The following is a 13,336-nucleotide window of genomic DNA, read 5'->3' on the forward strand; positions in this document are numbered from 1 at the left end:
AAATTAAAAATAAAATTTTTTAAATTAAGAATTTGAATAACAGCTTATAATAGTATTTTCAACCTAGACACCATAAATGTGTTTTTACAAAATAAAAGCATTTGCCATACCAGAAAAAGAAAAAAAGGACACTGACAATCTCAGAGGATGGATGAGTTAGAGAAGCTGGGTTGTAAAGGCGTATCCTAAAACATGTTGAGCTGGTGTCAGCCCCAGCAGCAACTCTCTCTCAGTACCCCCACTGAAAAAGAGAATTCTAGGATGGAGCAATTTCTAGGGCAAGTCTTACAGTTTATCAGGTCACTAAGAAATGGGTAACTCAAAAGACAAGTAGCACTCATCGAGACAGAGACTTACTGCAGACGAGGGAAAATCCTGAAACTCGGGGAAGGTTCTGAGAGCCTAGGGGAAGGTTCTGGTCACAAGGCCTCATTTTCTTCCAGTCACCCCCACGTCCCTTACATAAACGAAGAAAAACCACATGACTGCAAGGCAAATCATTTATTGAACAGGTTGAGGAAGGTCTTATTCATGGACCTGCTGTCCTGAATGGGGCAAACGGAATCGAAAATCTGGAGGAAACTTTGATTCTCGGTGAGCTGCTAAGTCTTCCTAGATAATTAGGGAATATCCTGAAGATGCAGAGACGGTGCCTTCCCGTGCGATAGTGGTGGAAGTCAGGCCCCAGCACTTGGCATAAGATGATGTGGGAACCATGGAAGAGAAGATTCTGGAGCCCAGATGAGGTGGCACTAAACAAGCAAATGAGAATGAGAATACAAAAACTTATTAAGTGCTTCTCAGACTGAACTGAGGACGAAGAGAATTTCTGTTACCCAAAATACGTTGAAGAAATAGTCATCAACCTGCATTCTAACCCATGCTATTTGCCAGAATAGGGGAAGGGGGAGTGTTAATGATTCTTTTCCTGTTTTTTTCTATTGTTGATCCCATCTTAACCTGCCCCAGAGCCTATGAAAAGAAGAGTGGAAGCAATGAAGGATGCTAGGCTTATTTCTGCCATCCTCAGCACTGGAAGTTTTCAAGTGTTTTTGACAAATTGGCAAAAGCCATAGCAATCTTTTATTAAATGCTGACTTTATGTAAGCCATAGTTGCTAAGACTTTCACCTACATTATCTGAATGAACCCACACAATAAATCTGAGGTAGGAAACAGATGAGGAAACTCAAGAGACTATTTTCCAGGTTGGAAGACAACTGGAAATTCAGACAGATTACAAGTTAAGGATGTGCAGAGATTGAAGGAAGAAATCTTTTCCATATATTGGAGGGTGAGATGGGCTTTCAGGATTAGAAGATGGACCACAAACACAGAATGTATTTGAGTTTCATATTCGCACCCTTTTCCCATTTAAAACTATAAGTCTTACTAATTTTTCCCACATTATCAATTACTGAGCCCTTTTCTGCAGCACTGTATCCACACTAATTCTGTATGGTAGACACCATTGTTCCCCTTTTTATTGCTGTATCATTTGCTAAAAAACTCATGGCAGGAGTAGATCCTGAACCCAGGTCCTCCAACTCCAAATTTCAAGCTCTTCCTACCAAATTATTTTTATTGTGATTTTTAAATCTTCTACTGTAATCCCCTAATGCTTCTGGAAGGTACTGAATCCTGGGCCACCCCGTCTCCAGCAGAGCTCACCAAACTGCAGCCCTAGGCCACTCCATTCCCTCGCGCCTGCAAGCAGCGATCTGTAGAGGCAGAGAAGAGCACATTCAAACACCAACACCAGTTTACTTCCCAGAACAAAACCAGGTGATTTTCCAGGTTAGGACAAAGGGGACTGAATGCGGGTATTAACTTCTCTTGCATTTCTCCCTTCGGCAACATTCCTACTCAGCAACATGGGACTTCAGGCAGAGAAAGCCAGAGATAGCTCAACTTACCCACTTTGGTCAGGTCAATAATGTTTTCCTTAACAACTCCATACTTTTGGCAAATTTCCACAAACTCGTTCTTGAGTTCTGGACTTGTTTCTGGTTCTCGGGCTGTGGGAAGAGTAACAGGAGCTGCTTTGTCCTGTTTCCTGGTGATTGAGGCTCATGAGAGGGGTGGGTCTCCGGCTGAGTGGGAAAGTGAATGGCACTGATTACATGCTTAGGCACAAGTCTCAGGGATGGAAAAAAGTCTTTCTTGAATGTGACACCTTAGGATATCTTTCTGGCACAGTGAGAGAGTCATCATCTTCCCATTACTGAGCCCGAGAGATTTTACCAAAGGGGAGCATCTGTCTTTAATGAGGAGAGAGGTCCCAGGGTACAACAGGAAAGTCCACTCTGTCTCCAGGCTTCCTTCCTTCCCTGGTCTCCCCACCCCAAGATGAGCACCAGCATGAAAGTACTCTACCGTAGAGCTCTAGCAGTTGGAACGAGTCGCTGAAATTCTCGAGATAAAAAATAATATGTTGACTATAGTTCACTTGAAGTATGCGAAATTTATTCTCTCCATCATCTGTGGAGAAAACAGAACACGGCTCAGAACTTCTTTGGTCTGTGGGAAAGAAGTGAAACCCTTTTACCTGTTCTCTCTCACAAAACAAATCCTGAAAGAAATAGTGATATCTACTGTCTTCCATCTGCATCTCTCTGGGCTTCGAGATGCAATTTCTAAGCAACACCGATGGAGTGACCATTAGGGGTAGAAAAATTCAGCCACAGCAGTAACTTCCCCTCTATCCTGACACCTGAGACTCACCTGCCTCTCTCAACCATCTCTGCCAACTATGTGCCTCTGTCTCCTCTACAAGCCCCGTTGGCCCTTATACCCAGTGCTACATCCTGAATGATACACTGTGGCAATGGCCTTTTGACATTGTCAGAAAGTGGGGCAGGGAACTACCCTGGTGATCCAGTGGTTAAGAATCCATCTGCCAATGCAGTGGGCACAGGTTTGATCCATGATCCAAGAAGACTCCACATACCTCGCAGCAACTAAGATTGTATGCTCTAGAGCCCACAGTCCCACCTACTAAGCCCATGCGGTGCAAGTGCTGAGCCCGAGAGCCCTAAAGCCCTGAAGCCCATGATCCACAGCAAGAGATAAGCTGCCGCAACGAGAAGCCTGGGCATTGCGACTAGAGAGTAGCCCCTGCTTGCTGAAACTGGAGAAAGCCTGAAAACAGCAATGAAGACTTGGTGTAGCAAAAATAAATAAATATATTTTTTTAAGTAGGCGAGGAATAAGAAGCTGTCCTTCCAATTTACTTTTTTATTTGCGAACTTCCTTTTGTTGCAGGAAGTACATATGACCAAGCTGCTTTCTCTGTGTGGTGATATTGCATGCCAGGCACTGGCTTTGACACACACATTTCTGCCAAATTCAGGATATTGGCTATTAGATGGCCACATTAGATTATCATTATGCATATCAGGAACTGATCAAGATCCTGGACTTTAGCAAATTCCTTGCACTTGGAAGTAGAATTTAGAAAGACTTTTTTTAAACATACTCACAGCTAATGGTAAATACGCCATCCTCTCCTGTGCTGTCAGAAACCAAAGAAAGCTCAGTACACACTCCGTTTACCCTGTAAAACAAAAGGAGCTGATACCCAAGAGATCCTGAAGGGATTGGCTCCCTCACATTCTACCTGTAACTTGAGTTTCCGATTCCACTGATTAGCAGTTGAACATTTGGGGTATAGTTTCCAAAGCGCTTTTATTTACATTATTTCACTTCACTTGGTACTTTGAGAATGAGTCCACTTCTTCTGTCCCTGTGCCTCTATCACCTCTTCACACTATTACTATTATGACAGCTACTTGTCTAGAGAATTAGCTGGGTTCTGACCCAGGGCCAACTTCTCAGATAGTGACTTACAAACATCACCTCACTTGATCCTCACAAAAATACAGAGAGAGAATTATATCATCGTCTTTTACTCCAGAGAAGACCGAGGAAGAAAGAGATGAATTTTCTTGGTAACTTGGAGATTCGAGAACTGGATAGGGTATTGATTCGAATCCTGTGCTCTTAACCTATACTGTCTTTCCATACTACTAGTGATCTGACAGCCCTCTGCCCCTTACCTCCTCCACTCCCACAGTAATCGAGTCTATGTCCTGACCAGTAATGATGAAGAAGCTGAAGTTGAACGGTTCTATGAAGACCTATGAGACCTTCAAGAACTAACACCCCCAAAAGATGTCCTTTTCATTATAGGGGACTGGAGTGCAAAAGTAGGAAGTCAAGAGATACCTGGAGTAACAGGCAAGTTTGGCCTTGGAGTACAAAACGAAGCAGGTCAAAGGCTAACAGAGTTTTGTCAAGAGAACACACTGGTCATAGCAAACACTGTCTTCCAACAACACAAGAGAAGACTCTACACACGGACATCACCTGATGGTCAATACTGAAATCAGATTGATTATATTCTTTGCAGCCAAAGGTGGAGAAGCTCTATACAGTCAGCAAAAACAAGACCAGGAGCTGACTGTGGCTCAGATCATGAACTCCCTGAGTTCAGATCAAGAACTCAATCTTCAAGAAAGATTGAAGGCAGGAGGAGAAGGGGATGACATCGGATGAGATGGTTGGATGGCATCACTGACTTAATGGACATGAATTTGAGTAAGCTCCGGGAGTTGGTAATGGACAGGGTAGCCTGGCATCCTGCAGTCCATGGGGTCGCAAAGAATCAGGCACAACTGGGCGACCGAACTGACCTGAACTCCCATGTACATGTATTCCTGTCCCAGTTCTTATCTTCGAATCTAGAAAAGTCACAGGTTTAGGTTCACCAAGCCTTGGGTCAGTGCTAGATGATGGACCCCGATTTTAGGTACAGATGCAGAATGTATGCATAGGTGTGTGTCTGTGTGTATGTGTGTAAAGGTCCAGGACCATATTCAGACTTCTATGTTTCCTTTCCCAAGCAAAATAACCCATACTTACTTTGTATGAAATTTAAATAACAATGAAGAATTTTCCAAGACATCGATGTATTCCACAAAAACTCTCATGCTACCATTTTCTTCTATCTTTTCCCTGTTGTCTGAGGCCAAGAGAATGGAATACCACTCCCCTGCAATCTAAAATAAATCAATAAAATGATCGGGTGAGAAAAGAGGAAAGGAATACAACATGAACCCTTGTCTCCTTGAACCCTGACCTCTGGGCCAGGACCCTCATCATGGTGATGTGAAGATGAAATTAGACTCGGGTCGACTGGCACCAGATCGAGGACTCTTTCCACTGTTCACTGTACCTCCTGTAAGTTGGAGCTTCCCCAAGTGTTGCCACCTTTTAACATGGCACCACTGCCCTTAAACCTCCCATTTCCTCTACTATGTCAAGGAACTCCTGCCCTCACAGATTGCCACCCTGATTCAGAATCTTCCAAAATGCCCTCCAAAATCCAAAGTCACTATGCTTCCCTGCCCTTACCTTTGGAATATCGAAGTTGCTTCTCACAACATCAGAGTTTCCCTCCTGGGCACAGACTAGGGTCAGCCCCAGACACAGCAGCAGCAGCTTCATCTTGGCAGGAGACAGCGCTGTCTTCTCTACTGTCACTGGGAGTGAGTCTCTTCCTGATGGTGGCTTGGTTCCCCAGGGCCTCTCCTTTTATATCTGCTCCAGGTCCAGTTTACTGTCCACAAGGCACCATCTCTCTTCCTCCCACAATGTGACATGGGCTGTTATTCCCTGGGGTGAGGCCAGGGACTGTTCCTGACCTTCTGAAACTTGGCAACATCAACTCTTTTAGATCTACTTAGTGACCTTAAATTCCTCAAGAAAAAAACTCAAGAAAAATAGTGGAGGCTTGAAAGGGCTGCCTTGTGGAACGAGATTGAACTGTGGATCTGGCTTAGAATCCAAACTCCAGTTACATGTGGCAGAAATGGAGTCTAACCAGGAAGTGTGCTGTTTGGAGACTCTGTGTCTCAGTGGAATTTGGAGAGTCACTCTGTTTTGATAGCCTCAGAAACAAAGAAACTGTCTCTGCCAAAGGTGAGGGTAGCTATCACAAAGCATTAACACAGAGTTGGTTAAAATGGGGTTGAATAAAATATTAACAAAGTCTTTAAAGTACGGTGTCTGGTATTCCGTGCATTTAAATTCCTTTTCCTTATTCTCTGAACTCAACTCCTGTAGTCTTTCCTTTCCACACAATGACTGAGCAAGTGTTTAACCACCCTGTACACCTCACCATTCTTAGGTCCCATAAGATGAATAGAGAAGTACAAGATGCCATCCTTCCTTTAAGCAAGTTTCAAGGAAGGTGGGGAAATGCTTTATACACTCCATAAGAACTTAATCCTACAAGCATGGAAATAACTCCACTGAGTGGGACCGAGTCCAGACCATCATTGGTCAGCAAAGGGGTGATGGTAGGAGGTAGTATCATGCAGAAAGTGCCTAAGTGGGCTTCCCTGGTGGTCCATTGGTTAATCTGCCTTCCAGTAGAGGAGATGTGGTTCAATCCCTGTTCAGGGAATTAAGATCCCATATGCCACAGAGCAACTAAGCTCATGAGTCACAACTATTGAGTTGTGGTCCACCTGCTTGTAAGACCCAATACAGCCAAAAATAAACACATATTTTATAAAACGGAAAATGCCTAAGAACTCAGGTTTTGGAGTCATGGAGACCTGAGCTTCCTTCCTATCTCTGCCATTTTGATGCCATGAGGACAGATTTAAGATCTCTGAGCCTCAGGTTGCTCATCGTGGGGATAATTACACCCACCTGTGGGTCACTGCAGGGATTCAACGGAACTCTGTGTGTGGAACCCTCAACAGAATGTCCAGTGCATCTTGGGCTGGTGGTCAGAGACTTATTCCTGGAGACAGCAGGACTTGGGGTGGGTCTTGAAAGCTAGGGAGGGACTCCAGAAGTGCAGAGCATGTGGGAAGAGCCTGGAAGGTGAGAGGACAATGTTGTGTTAGGATCCTTGAACCTCAACTGGAGCTTGTTAAAAGCTACAGCACATTCTGCCTTGCTCAGCGGGTCTGACTCTGTGTGAGCCCACGGACTGTACCCCATCTGGCTCCTCTCTCCATGGAATTTCCTAGGCAAGAATACTGGAGTGCTTTGCCATTTCCTTCTCCAGGTGATCTTCATGACCCAGGAATTGAGCCCAAGTCTCCTGCATTGGCAGGCGGATTCTTTACCGCTGAGCCACCAGGGAATCCCAATGGTCCCCTTCTGCACCCCTAAAAGAGAGAGTGACTGGTGTCATGAGAGGAGCGTGCACAGGCAGTGGACCTAGGGATTGGGGCATTCTATCTATGCTTGTTTTAAAAGTTTCCCCAGGGACTTCCCCGGTGGTCCAGTGGTTAAGACATTGCCTTCCAACGCAGGGGACATCTTTCCCCTGACCTGGGAGCTAAGACGCCACATGCCTTGTGGCCAAAAAGTCAAAACATAAAACAGAAGAAATACAGCTACAGATTTTTATAAAAATGGTCCATATTTTAGAAAAAGTCATCCCAGGTCCTGTGTGACCGTTACTAGCTCATGCTGAACTGATATCCAGTCACTGGTGTTTTGTCATCATAGGTGGGTTGTGGGTTTTCAAGCCCCTGGGATGGAAGAACTGAATTTGATAAATGGTAGCAAAGGCTCTGGACTTTATTTCCCTCATTTGATTCTTTCCAAGAATGGAGGGCAGCCTATAAGCAACCAGGTTTGCACAACGGGCCTCACTTTCCCTGGACTGTGGTGCGAAGGGAGAGTGAGCTACCACTGCTTCACACAGGCTTACAATCCCATTCCACCACCACTCCCAACCCTTAGAGCTCCACACTGTAATTTTCTGCTGCTGGTGGAGATGTCTTTCTCCTGCTTTGAACCTACCATAGCACCTGATACCTAGAATCACCTCTGGAATGACTGAAGCTTAAATCCTGTCTGAAAAGCACTAGAATGTGATCAGTTGTGTCTGACTCTTTGCAACCTCACGGAGTCTAGCCCACCAGGCTCCTATGCCCATGGGATTTCCAGGAAAGAATACTGGAATGGGGTGCCTTTCCCTACTCCGGGGAATCTCCTGGCTCAAGGATCGAACCTGTGTCTCTTGTGTCTCCTGCTTTGGCAGGAGGATTCTTTACCACTGGTGCCACCTGGGAAGCCCAGAAAGCACCAAGGATTCTAGTTTTGAGAAATAACCTTGTAAATCCTTGTAAAATCCTTTTGTAAATAAGAATATTACTTTGGGGCAGTGACTTCATTGTTAGCTCCTGGCCCACAGGAGTGGAGAGAGGGCAGAGGATAGAAATCTATGATCTGAGGCCCGTGCTGTAGGTGATCTTATCTTTTGATACTAAGATCTGAGTTGACTGTTCCCGACTCTGGTTATTCACTTCCATTTCAGATCTACCACATTTTTGGTGGTCGGCTCAAGCACTGCCAGGACAGCCTGTATTCACTGAGATAGTAAGGTCAAGGCTTCAAAAATACCAAAGGTATGATGCAATTCACCTAGCGGCTTGGTGAAAGAAGACCCAGTCAAAACCAAAGCTGAACTAATACTAAATCAATCAGGAGTGATGCTTGGCTTTACAATAGGATTCCCTTAAATAATATTCCGGTATTGTGCTTAAATATTTGTGGTATGAGTTGTAAATTAATGATATGAAACACTCTCACAACTTGTAGATTACCAATAAACATCACAGTTGAATGAATTATCAACCTTTATACTGTGAAAGAAAAGGGGTAGAGAGATGGGGAAAGATGAGCATGAAAAGAAAATAGAAGAGTAACAACCACTGATGCTAGCAGCTCTCAGATGATGATGCAAGCACATGGTATAAGGATTCATTTCACAAAAGTTCACTTGTTCACCATAAACGGTGAACACGTCTATCATAGAATGCAAGACACACAGGGTATTTGATGTAGAGCAATTTTGTTTGTGGTGTAGCAAGGTGCTTTAGTAGACAGTGTTGCTTCTACTGCTAAGTCACTTCAGTCATGTCCAACTCTGTGCGACCCCATAGACGGCAGCCCATCAGGCTCCCCCATCCCTGGGATTCTCCAGGCAAGAACACTGGAGTGGGTTGCCATTGCCTTCTCCAATGCATGAAAGTGAAATGGGAAAGTGAAGTCGCACAGCCCTGTCCTACTCTTAGCGACCCCATGGACTGCAGCCTTCCAGGCTCCTGCATCCATGGGATTTTCCAGGCAAGAGTACTGGAGTGGGTTGCCATTGCCTTCTCCAGTAGACAGTGCTACTAAAGTATTTTTGAAAACCAATGATTCAGAATCTGAAAAGAATAGAAGTATATATACATATATAGCTGAATTACTTTGCTATACATTTGAAGCAACACAACACTGTAAATCAACAGTGTGCATGCATGCTCAGTTCAGTTCAGTTCAGTTCAGTCGCTCAGTCGTGTCCGACTCTTTGTGATTCCATGAACTGTAGCACTCCAGGCCTCCCTGTCCATCACCAACTCCCGGACTTCACTCAGACTCACGTCCATCGAGTCAGTGATGCCATCCAGCCATCTCATCCTCTGTCGTCCCCTTCTCCTCCTGCCCCCAATCCCTCCCAGCATCAGAGTCTTTTCCAATGAGTCAACTCTTTGCACGAGGTGGCCAAAGTACTGGAGTTTCAGCTTTAGCATCATTCCTTTCAAAGAAATCCCAGGGCTGATCTCCTTCAGAATGGACTGGCTGGATCTCCTTGCAGTCCAAGGGACTCTCAAGAGTCTTCTCCAACACCACAGTTCAAAAGCATCAATTCTTCGGTGCTCAGCCTTCTTCTCAGTCCAACTCTCATATCCATACATGACCACTAGAAAAAGCATAGCCTTGACTAGATGGACCTTTGTTGGCAAAGTAACATCTCTGTTTTTCAATATGCTATCTAGGTTGGTCATAACTTTCCTTTCAAGGAGAAAGCGTCTTTTAATTTCATGGCTGCAGTCACCATCTGCAGTGATGTTGGAGCCCCCAAAATAAAGTCTGACACTGTTTCCACTGTTTCCCCATCTATTTCCCATGAAGTGATGGGACCAGATGCCATGACCTTTGTTTTCTGAATGTTGACAAGGCAGCTATTTTCAGCAGAGATAAAATCAAAACTTACAAGTTAACAAGGAAACATGAGGTCATCCATATGAAAGAGAGAGGGTTGTAAATAATCACTTTCACTGTATGGCTCATAAAAAGGAAGAAGGTCGTAAACAGTTACTTATCACAATATGGAAAAACTAAGGAAGGAAATGCATGCATTCCTAAGCCCTGGGACCACCTTGCTACTCCACTTAATTCCTGAATATTCAGGAATTAATAAGGGACAGAGGATTCACGGCAGACCCAAAACAGCACACAGGAAGCCTCCTGTTAAATGCTTCCTGACAGTGAGCTACAGCCCACGGGGTCTCAAAGAGTCAAATACAACTGAGCCCATGAGCACACATGAACCAGTCATTACAGAGGTGAGCTGCCCATGCCTCAGACATTTAGAGGTAATCTTTTAGAAACAGAGAGGTAGTATTTCATGCCTCAGTTCAAACATGGCATTGACACCTGAATCCAAATTACTTTATTACAGTCAACTTGCATCTGTTATTTTAATTTTTAAGATGATTAGACTTAAGTAAGCTTAGAAACAATTGGCAATCAAATAAAGAAGGGCTGTTAAAGACATATTTCTTCAAGCATGGAATTGTGCCATAATCCACTTACCAAGGCAGGTAGTTACAATGGAAATACATTTGGCAGCAGTACAAAAACCATCTGTACTGGGGACAGATATTAAAAAATAATATTTTGCTCTCATAGAGTAAATATCAATGAGTATTAGACAAGTGCTTTATAAATATTATTTCATGGAATCTTCATAATAGATCAGTATGCTAAGTATTATTATCCTGTTTATAAAGGTATAAACTAAGACTCAGGTTAAGTAAACTTACCAAGATCACACAGCGAGCAAGTGGGAGAACCCATATTGGAACCCAAGACTGTCTGATTCCAGAGTTCCTATGCTGACTGATTCCACGACACAGATCGAGGCTTAAAGTTTCTGACACGGAGGACAGATGGAACAGGAATAAGTAATGCTTTAGACCCTCAGGGCTGTCTGCCTAGTAGTTACGACTGAAGAAGTTACATATAGATTTCCCTAAAATGTGACATTAGGGACATGGCTGAGAGTCTGATCAAGTGAAGGGCAAGAAGCAACCCTTTTGGTCAACAAATATTTGATGGGTGAAAGGATAGTTTGAGGGGTACTGCTCATCTGATGGGGCTTCCCAGGTGGTTCCGTTGTAAAGAATCCTCCTGCCAATGCAGGAGATGCGAGTTTGACCCCTGGGTCAGGAAGATCCTTGGAGAAGGAAATAGCAACCCACTCCAGTATTGTTGCCTAGAAAATTTCCAGAGGAGTCTGGTGGGTTACAGTCCACAGCGTTGCAGAGTCAGACACGACTGAGTGACCGAGCATGAACACAGGCACTTCTAAAAGGAGTTAGGGGATGCTTCTACACCAAAAAAGCAGACACTATGTGCTTGCATTTGTGGTACAAGTTAAGTACCTGGGACCCACCCACTGACTGAACGTGCATTATTATTATTGCACTTTTAAAGATAGAGAAGACATAAATGGATTCTTATTATATTCCTTGCCTTAGAGCTGAGATGAAAAAGTGCAGTGAAAGAGATTTGAGAGCAACAACTGAGTGGCGAGGAGAAGCTTTTTACAAATCTTTTCCTGGCCTTAAAGCAATGGGGAGATGTGGGCATAGCTGTCAGTTTGGGGAAGAGGTATAGCAATATATGTATCATACAAGATGATGACAAATGTAGGAATTTCTTTGTTTTTGTTGAATCAAGGCTCATATTTTTCTACAAGAATCTATGAGTCAGGCCCTTACCTGCCGGTCCAGTGGTCAGGGAGCTAAGATCCAACATGCCTCACAGCCAAAAAACCAAACATAAAAACAGAAGCAATATTGTAACAAAATCAATAAAGACTGTAAAAATGGTCCACATCGGAAATTTCTTAAAAAAAAAAAAAAAAAAGGTGAGAATCGAATCAGTCAAACCACCTTGAGGAAGCTGAAAACAGTAAAGCCCAGGCACAGGCTGTCTCCTGAGCTCCCCTCACACAGTCCCTCCTTTACTTCTGAATCCTGTAAATCTGCTCTTCCGTTTTAACCTGTATACACAGAGACTTCTAGTGCTTTCCAATAGTCTTTCAAAGGCTTCCCTGGTGGCTGAGATGGTAAAGAATCGGCCTGCAATGCGGGAGACCTGGGTTCAATCCCAGGATCAGGAAGATTTCCTGGGGAAGGAAATGGCAACCCACTCCAGGGTTCTTGCCTGGAGAATCCCATAGAAAGGGGAGCCTGATGGGCTACAGTCCATGGAGTTGCAAAGAGTCAGACACAACTGAGCGAGTAACCCTAGTGCCCTCAGCTAACCCAGAGTCAACTCAGAATCACATTCCAAAAAACATCCATTTTCCTCCATCTGGCCAAGTCTTGTACCTACTATGTCAGTAGCTTCTTGAATCTTAACTTTTTTTTAAGACCCCCAGAAGGCTGGACAAAAATGGAATGGGAATAGCACTGTGGCCAGGCTGTAGGAGGCGGGAAGGAAGGGTCATGGATTCTCTGCTCTTCTCTCAAGGCTGACTGCTAAACCTGTGTGTGTGTGTGTGTGTGTGTGTGACAACTAGACCCCCATATATTCAGAGCATAGTGTTTTGTGAAGAGATTTTTCTGAACCAATCGCCTTAGAGTTCCCATCTCTCCAATTCTACCAAAGGGAAAGATGCTAAAGTACCGGGGTCCAGCCCTGGTAGGATCCAGGGATTCCCTCGGGAGGACGGCATCTGCGAAAGAAGAGATACAGAGATAAAGAGATAATGAAAGAATTTTGCAGTTAAGAAAATAGAGGAGAGAAAAGAGGCTGATATTCCTTGGTTTACACAGAAAGCTATCAAGCCCCAGCACGGGACTTGCTCTGTTCACGTAGGCCGCAGGCACCCTCTCCAATGCGGAAGGTGCCCCACCTTAGGCACCTTCTCAAGTGGGTCTTAGAAGCCCAGGCAGGAAAGTGAACACAGAGAGCCCCTGCGCTCCATGGAATCAGCCTGAATAGGAAAAGGAAAGAGAAAGAACGACATGGGGAGACCAAGCTTCGGTGAGCAAGGCCCGCACTTTATTTTCCAAAGTAGTTTTTGTACCTTAAGTTGTGCATAGAGGGTAATGGGGGGGGGGCGGGGAGCAGGTAGAGTCATTCAAGGTCAGCAGTCCTTGATCCTTATCGAAGCCAGGCTTTCTTTCTGCAAACTTATCATATGCAAAAGCTTTAGGTGATTTACATCATCTTCTGGCCAGGAG

At 44.3% G+C, this 13,336-nt stretch overlaps 1 protein-coding gene across 2 annotated transcripts; it reads right to left on the minus strand.

Moving 5' to 3' along the window:
- Positions 1-486: 486 nt before the first annotated feature.
- Positions 487-5,568, minus strand: LOC147367818 (major allergen Equ c 1-like). Of its 2 annotated transcripts, none has more exons than XR_015132143.1 (7): positions 5,415-5,568; positions 4,923-5,059; positions 3,482-3,555; positions 2,376-2,480; positions 1,916-2,092; positions 1,671-1,720; positions 487-752 (listed from the first exon to the last, which is right to left on the minus strand). XR_015132143.1 is itself a non-coding variant. In XM_086316013.1 (7 exons), the coding sequence occupies exons 1-6, from the start codon at positions 5,505-5,507 to the stop codon at positions 1,683-1,685; spliced, it is 549 nt and encodes a 182-aa protein (XP_086172139.1). In that variant the 5' UTR covers positions 5,508-5,568; the 3' UTR covers positions 487-752; positions 1,671-1,682. The 2 variants fall into 2 exon arrangements, 1 of the variants encoding a protein (XP_086172139.1); XM_086316013.1 differs by having other exon boundaries at positions 1,916-2,017.
- Positions 5,569-13,336: the final 7,768 nt, after the last annotated feature.

The sequence above is a fragment of the Bos grunniens genome, chromosome 8 (genome assembly GCF_055505025.1).
Source record: "Bos grunniens cultivar Pamir isolate PY7600 chromosome 8, Bosgru_T2T1.0, whole genome shotgun sequence".
In the NCBI taxonomy this organism is placed as follows: domain Eukaryota; kingdom Metazoa; phylum Chordata; class Mammalia; order Artiodactyla; family Bovidae; genus Bos; species Bos grunniens.

Excerpts from the sequence above, each read along its gene's own strand:
- LOC147367818 (XM_086316013.1), bottom strand. The coding sequence starts at position 5,507 with ATGAAGCTGCTGCTGCTGTGTCTGGGGCTGACCCTAGTCTGTGCCCAG. Across the intron at positions 2,018-2,375 it reads CCAACTGCTAGAGCTCTACG|CCCGAGAACCAGAAACAAGT; the intron begins GTAGAGTACTTT and ends CTCTTCCCACAG. Across the intron at positions 1,721-1,915 it reads TATTGACCTGACCAAAGTGG|ATCGCTGCTTGCAGGCGCGA; the intron begins GTAAGTTGAGCT and ends CTGCCTCTACAG.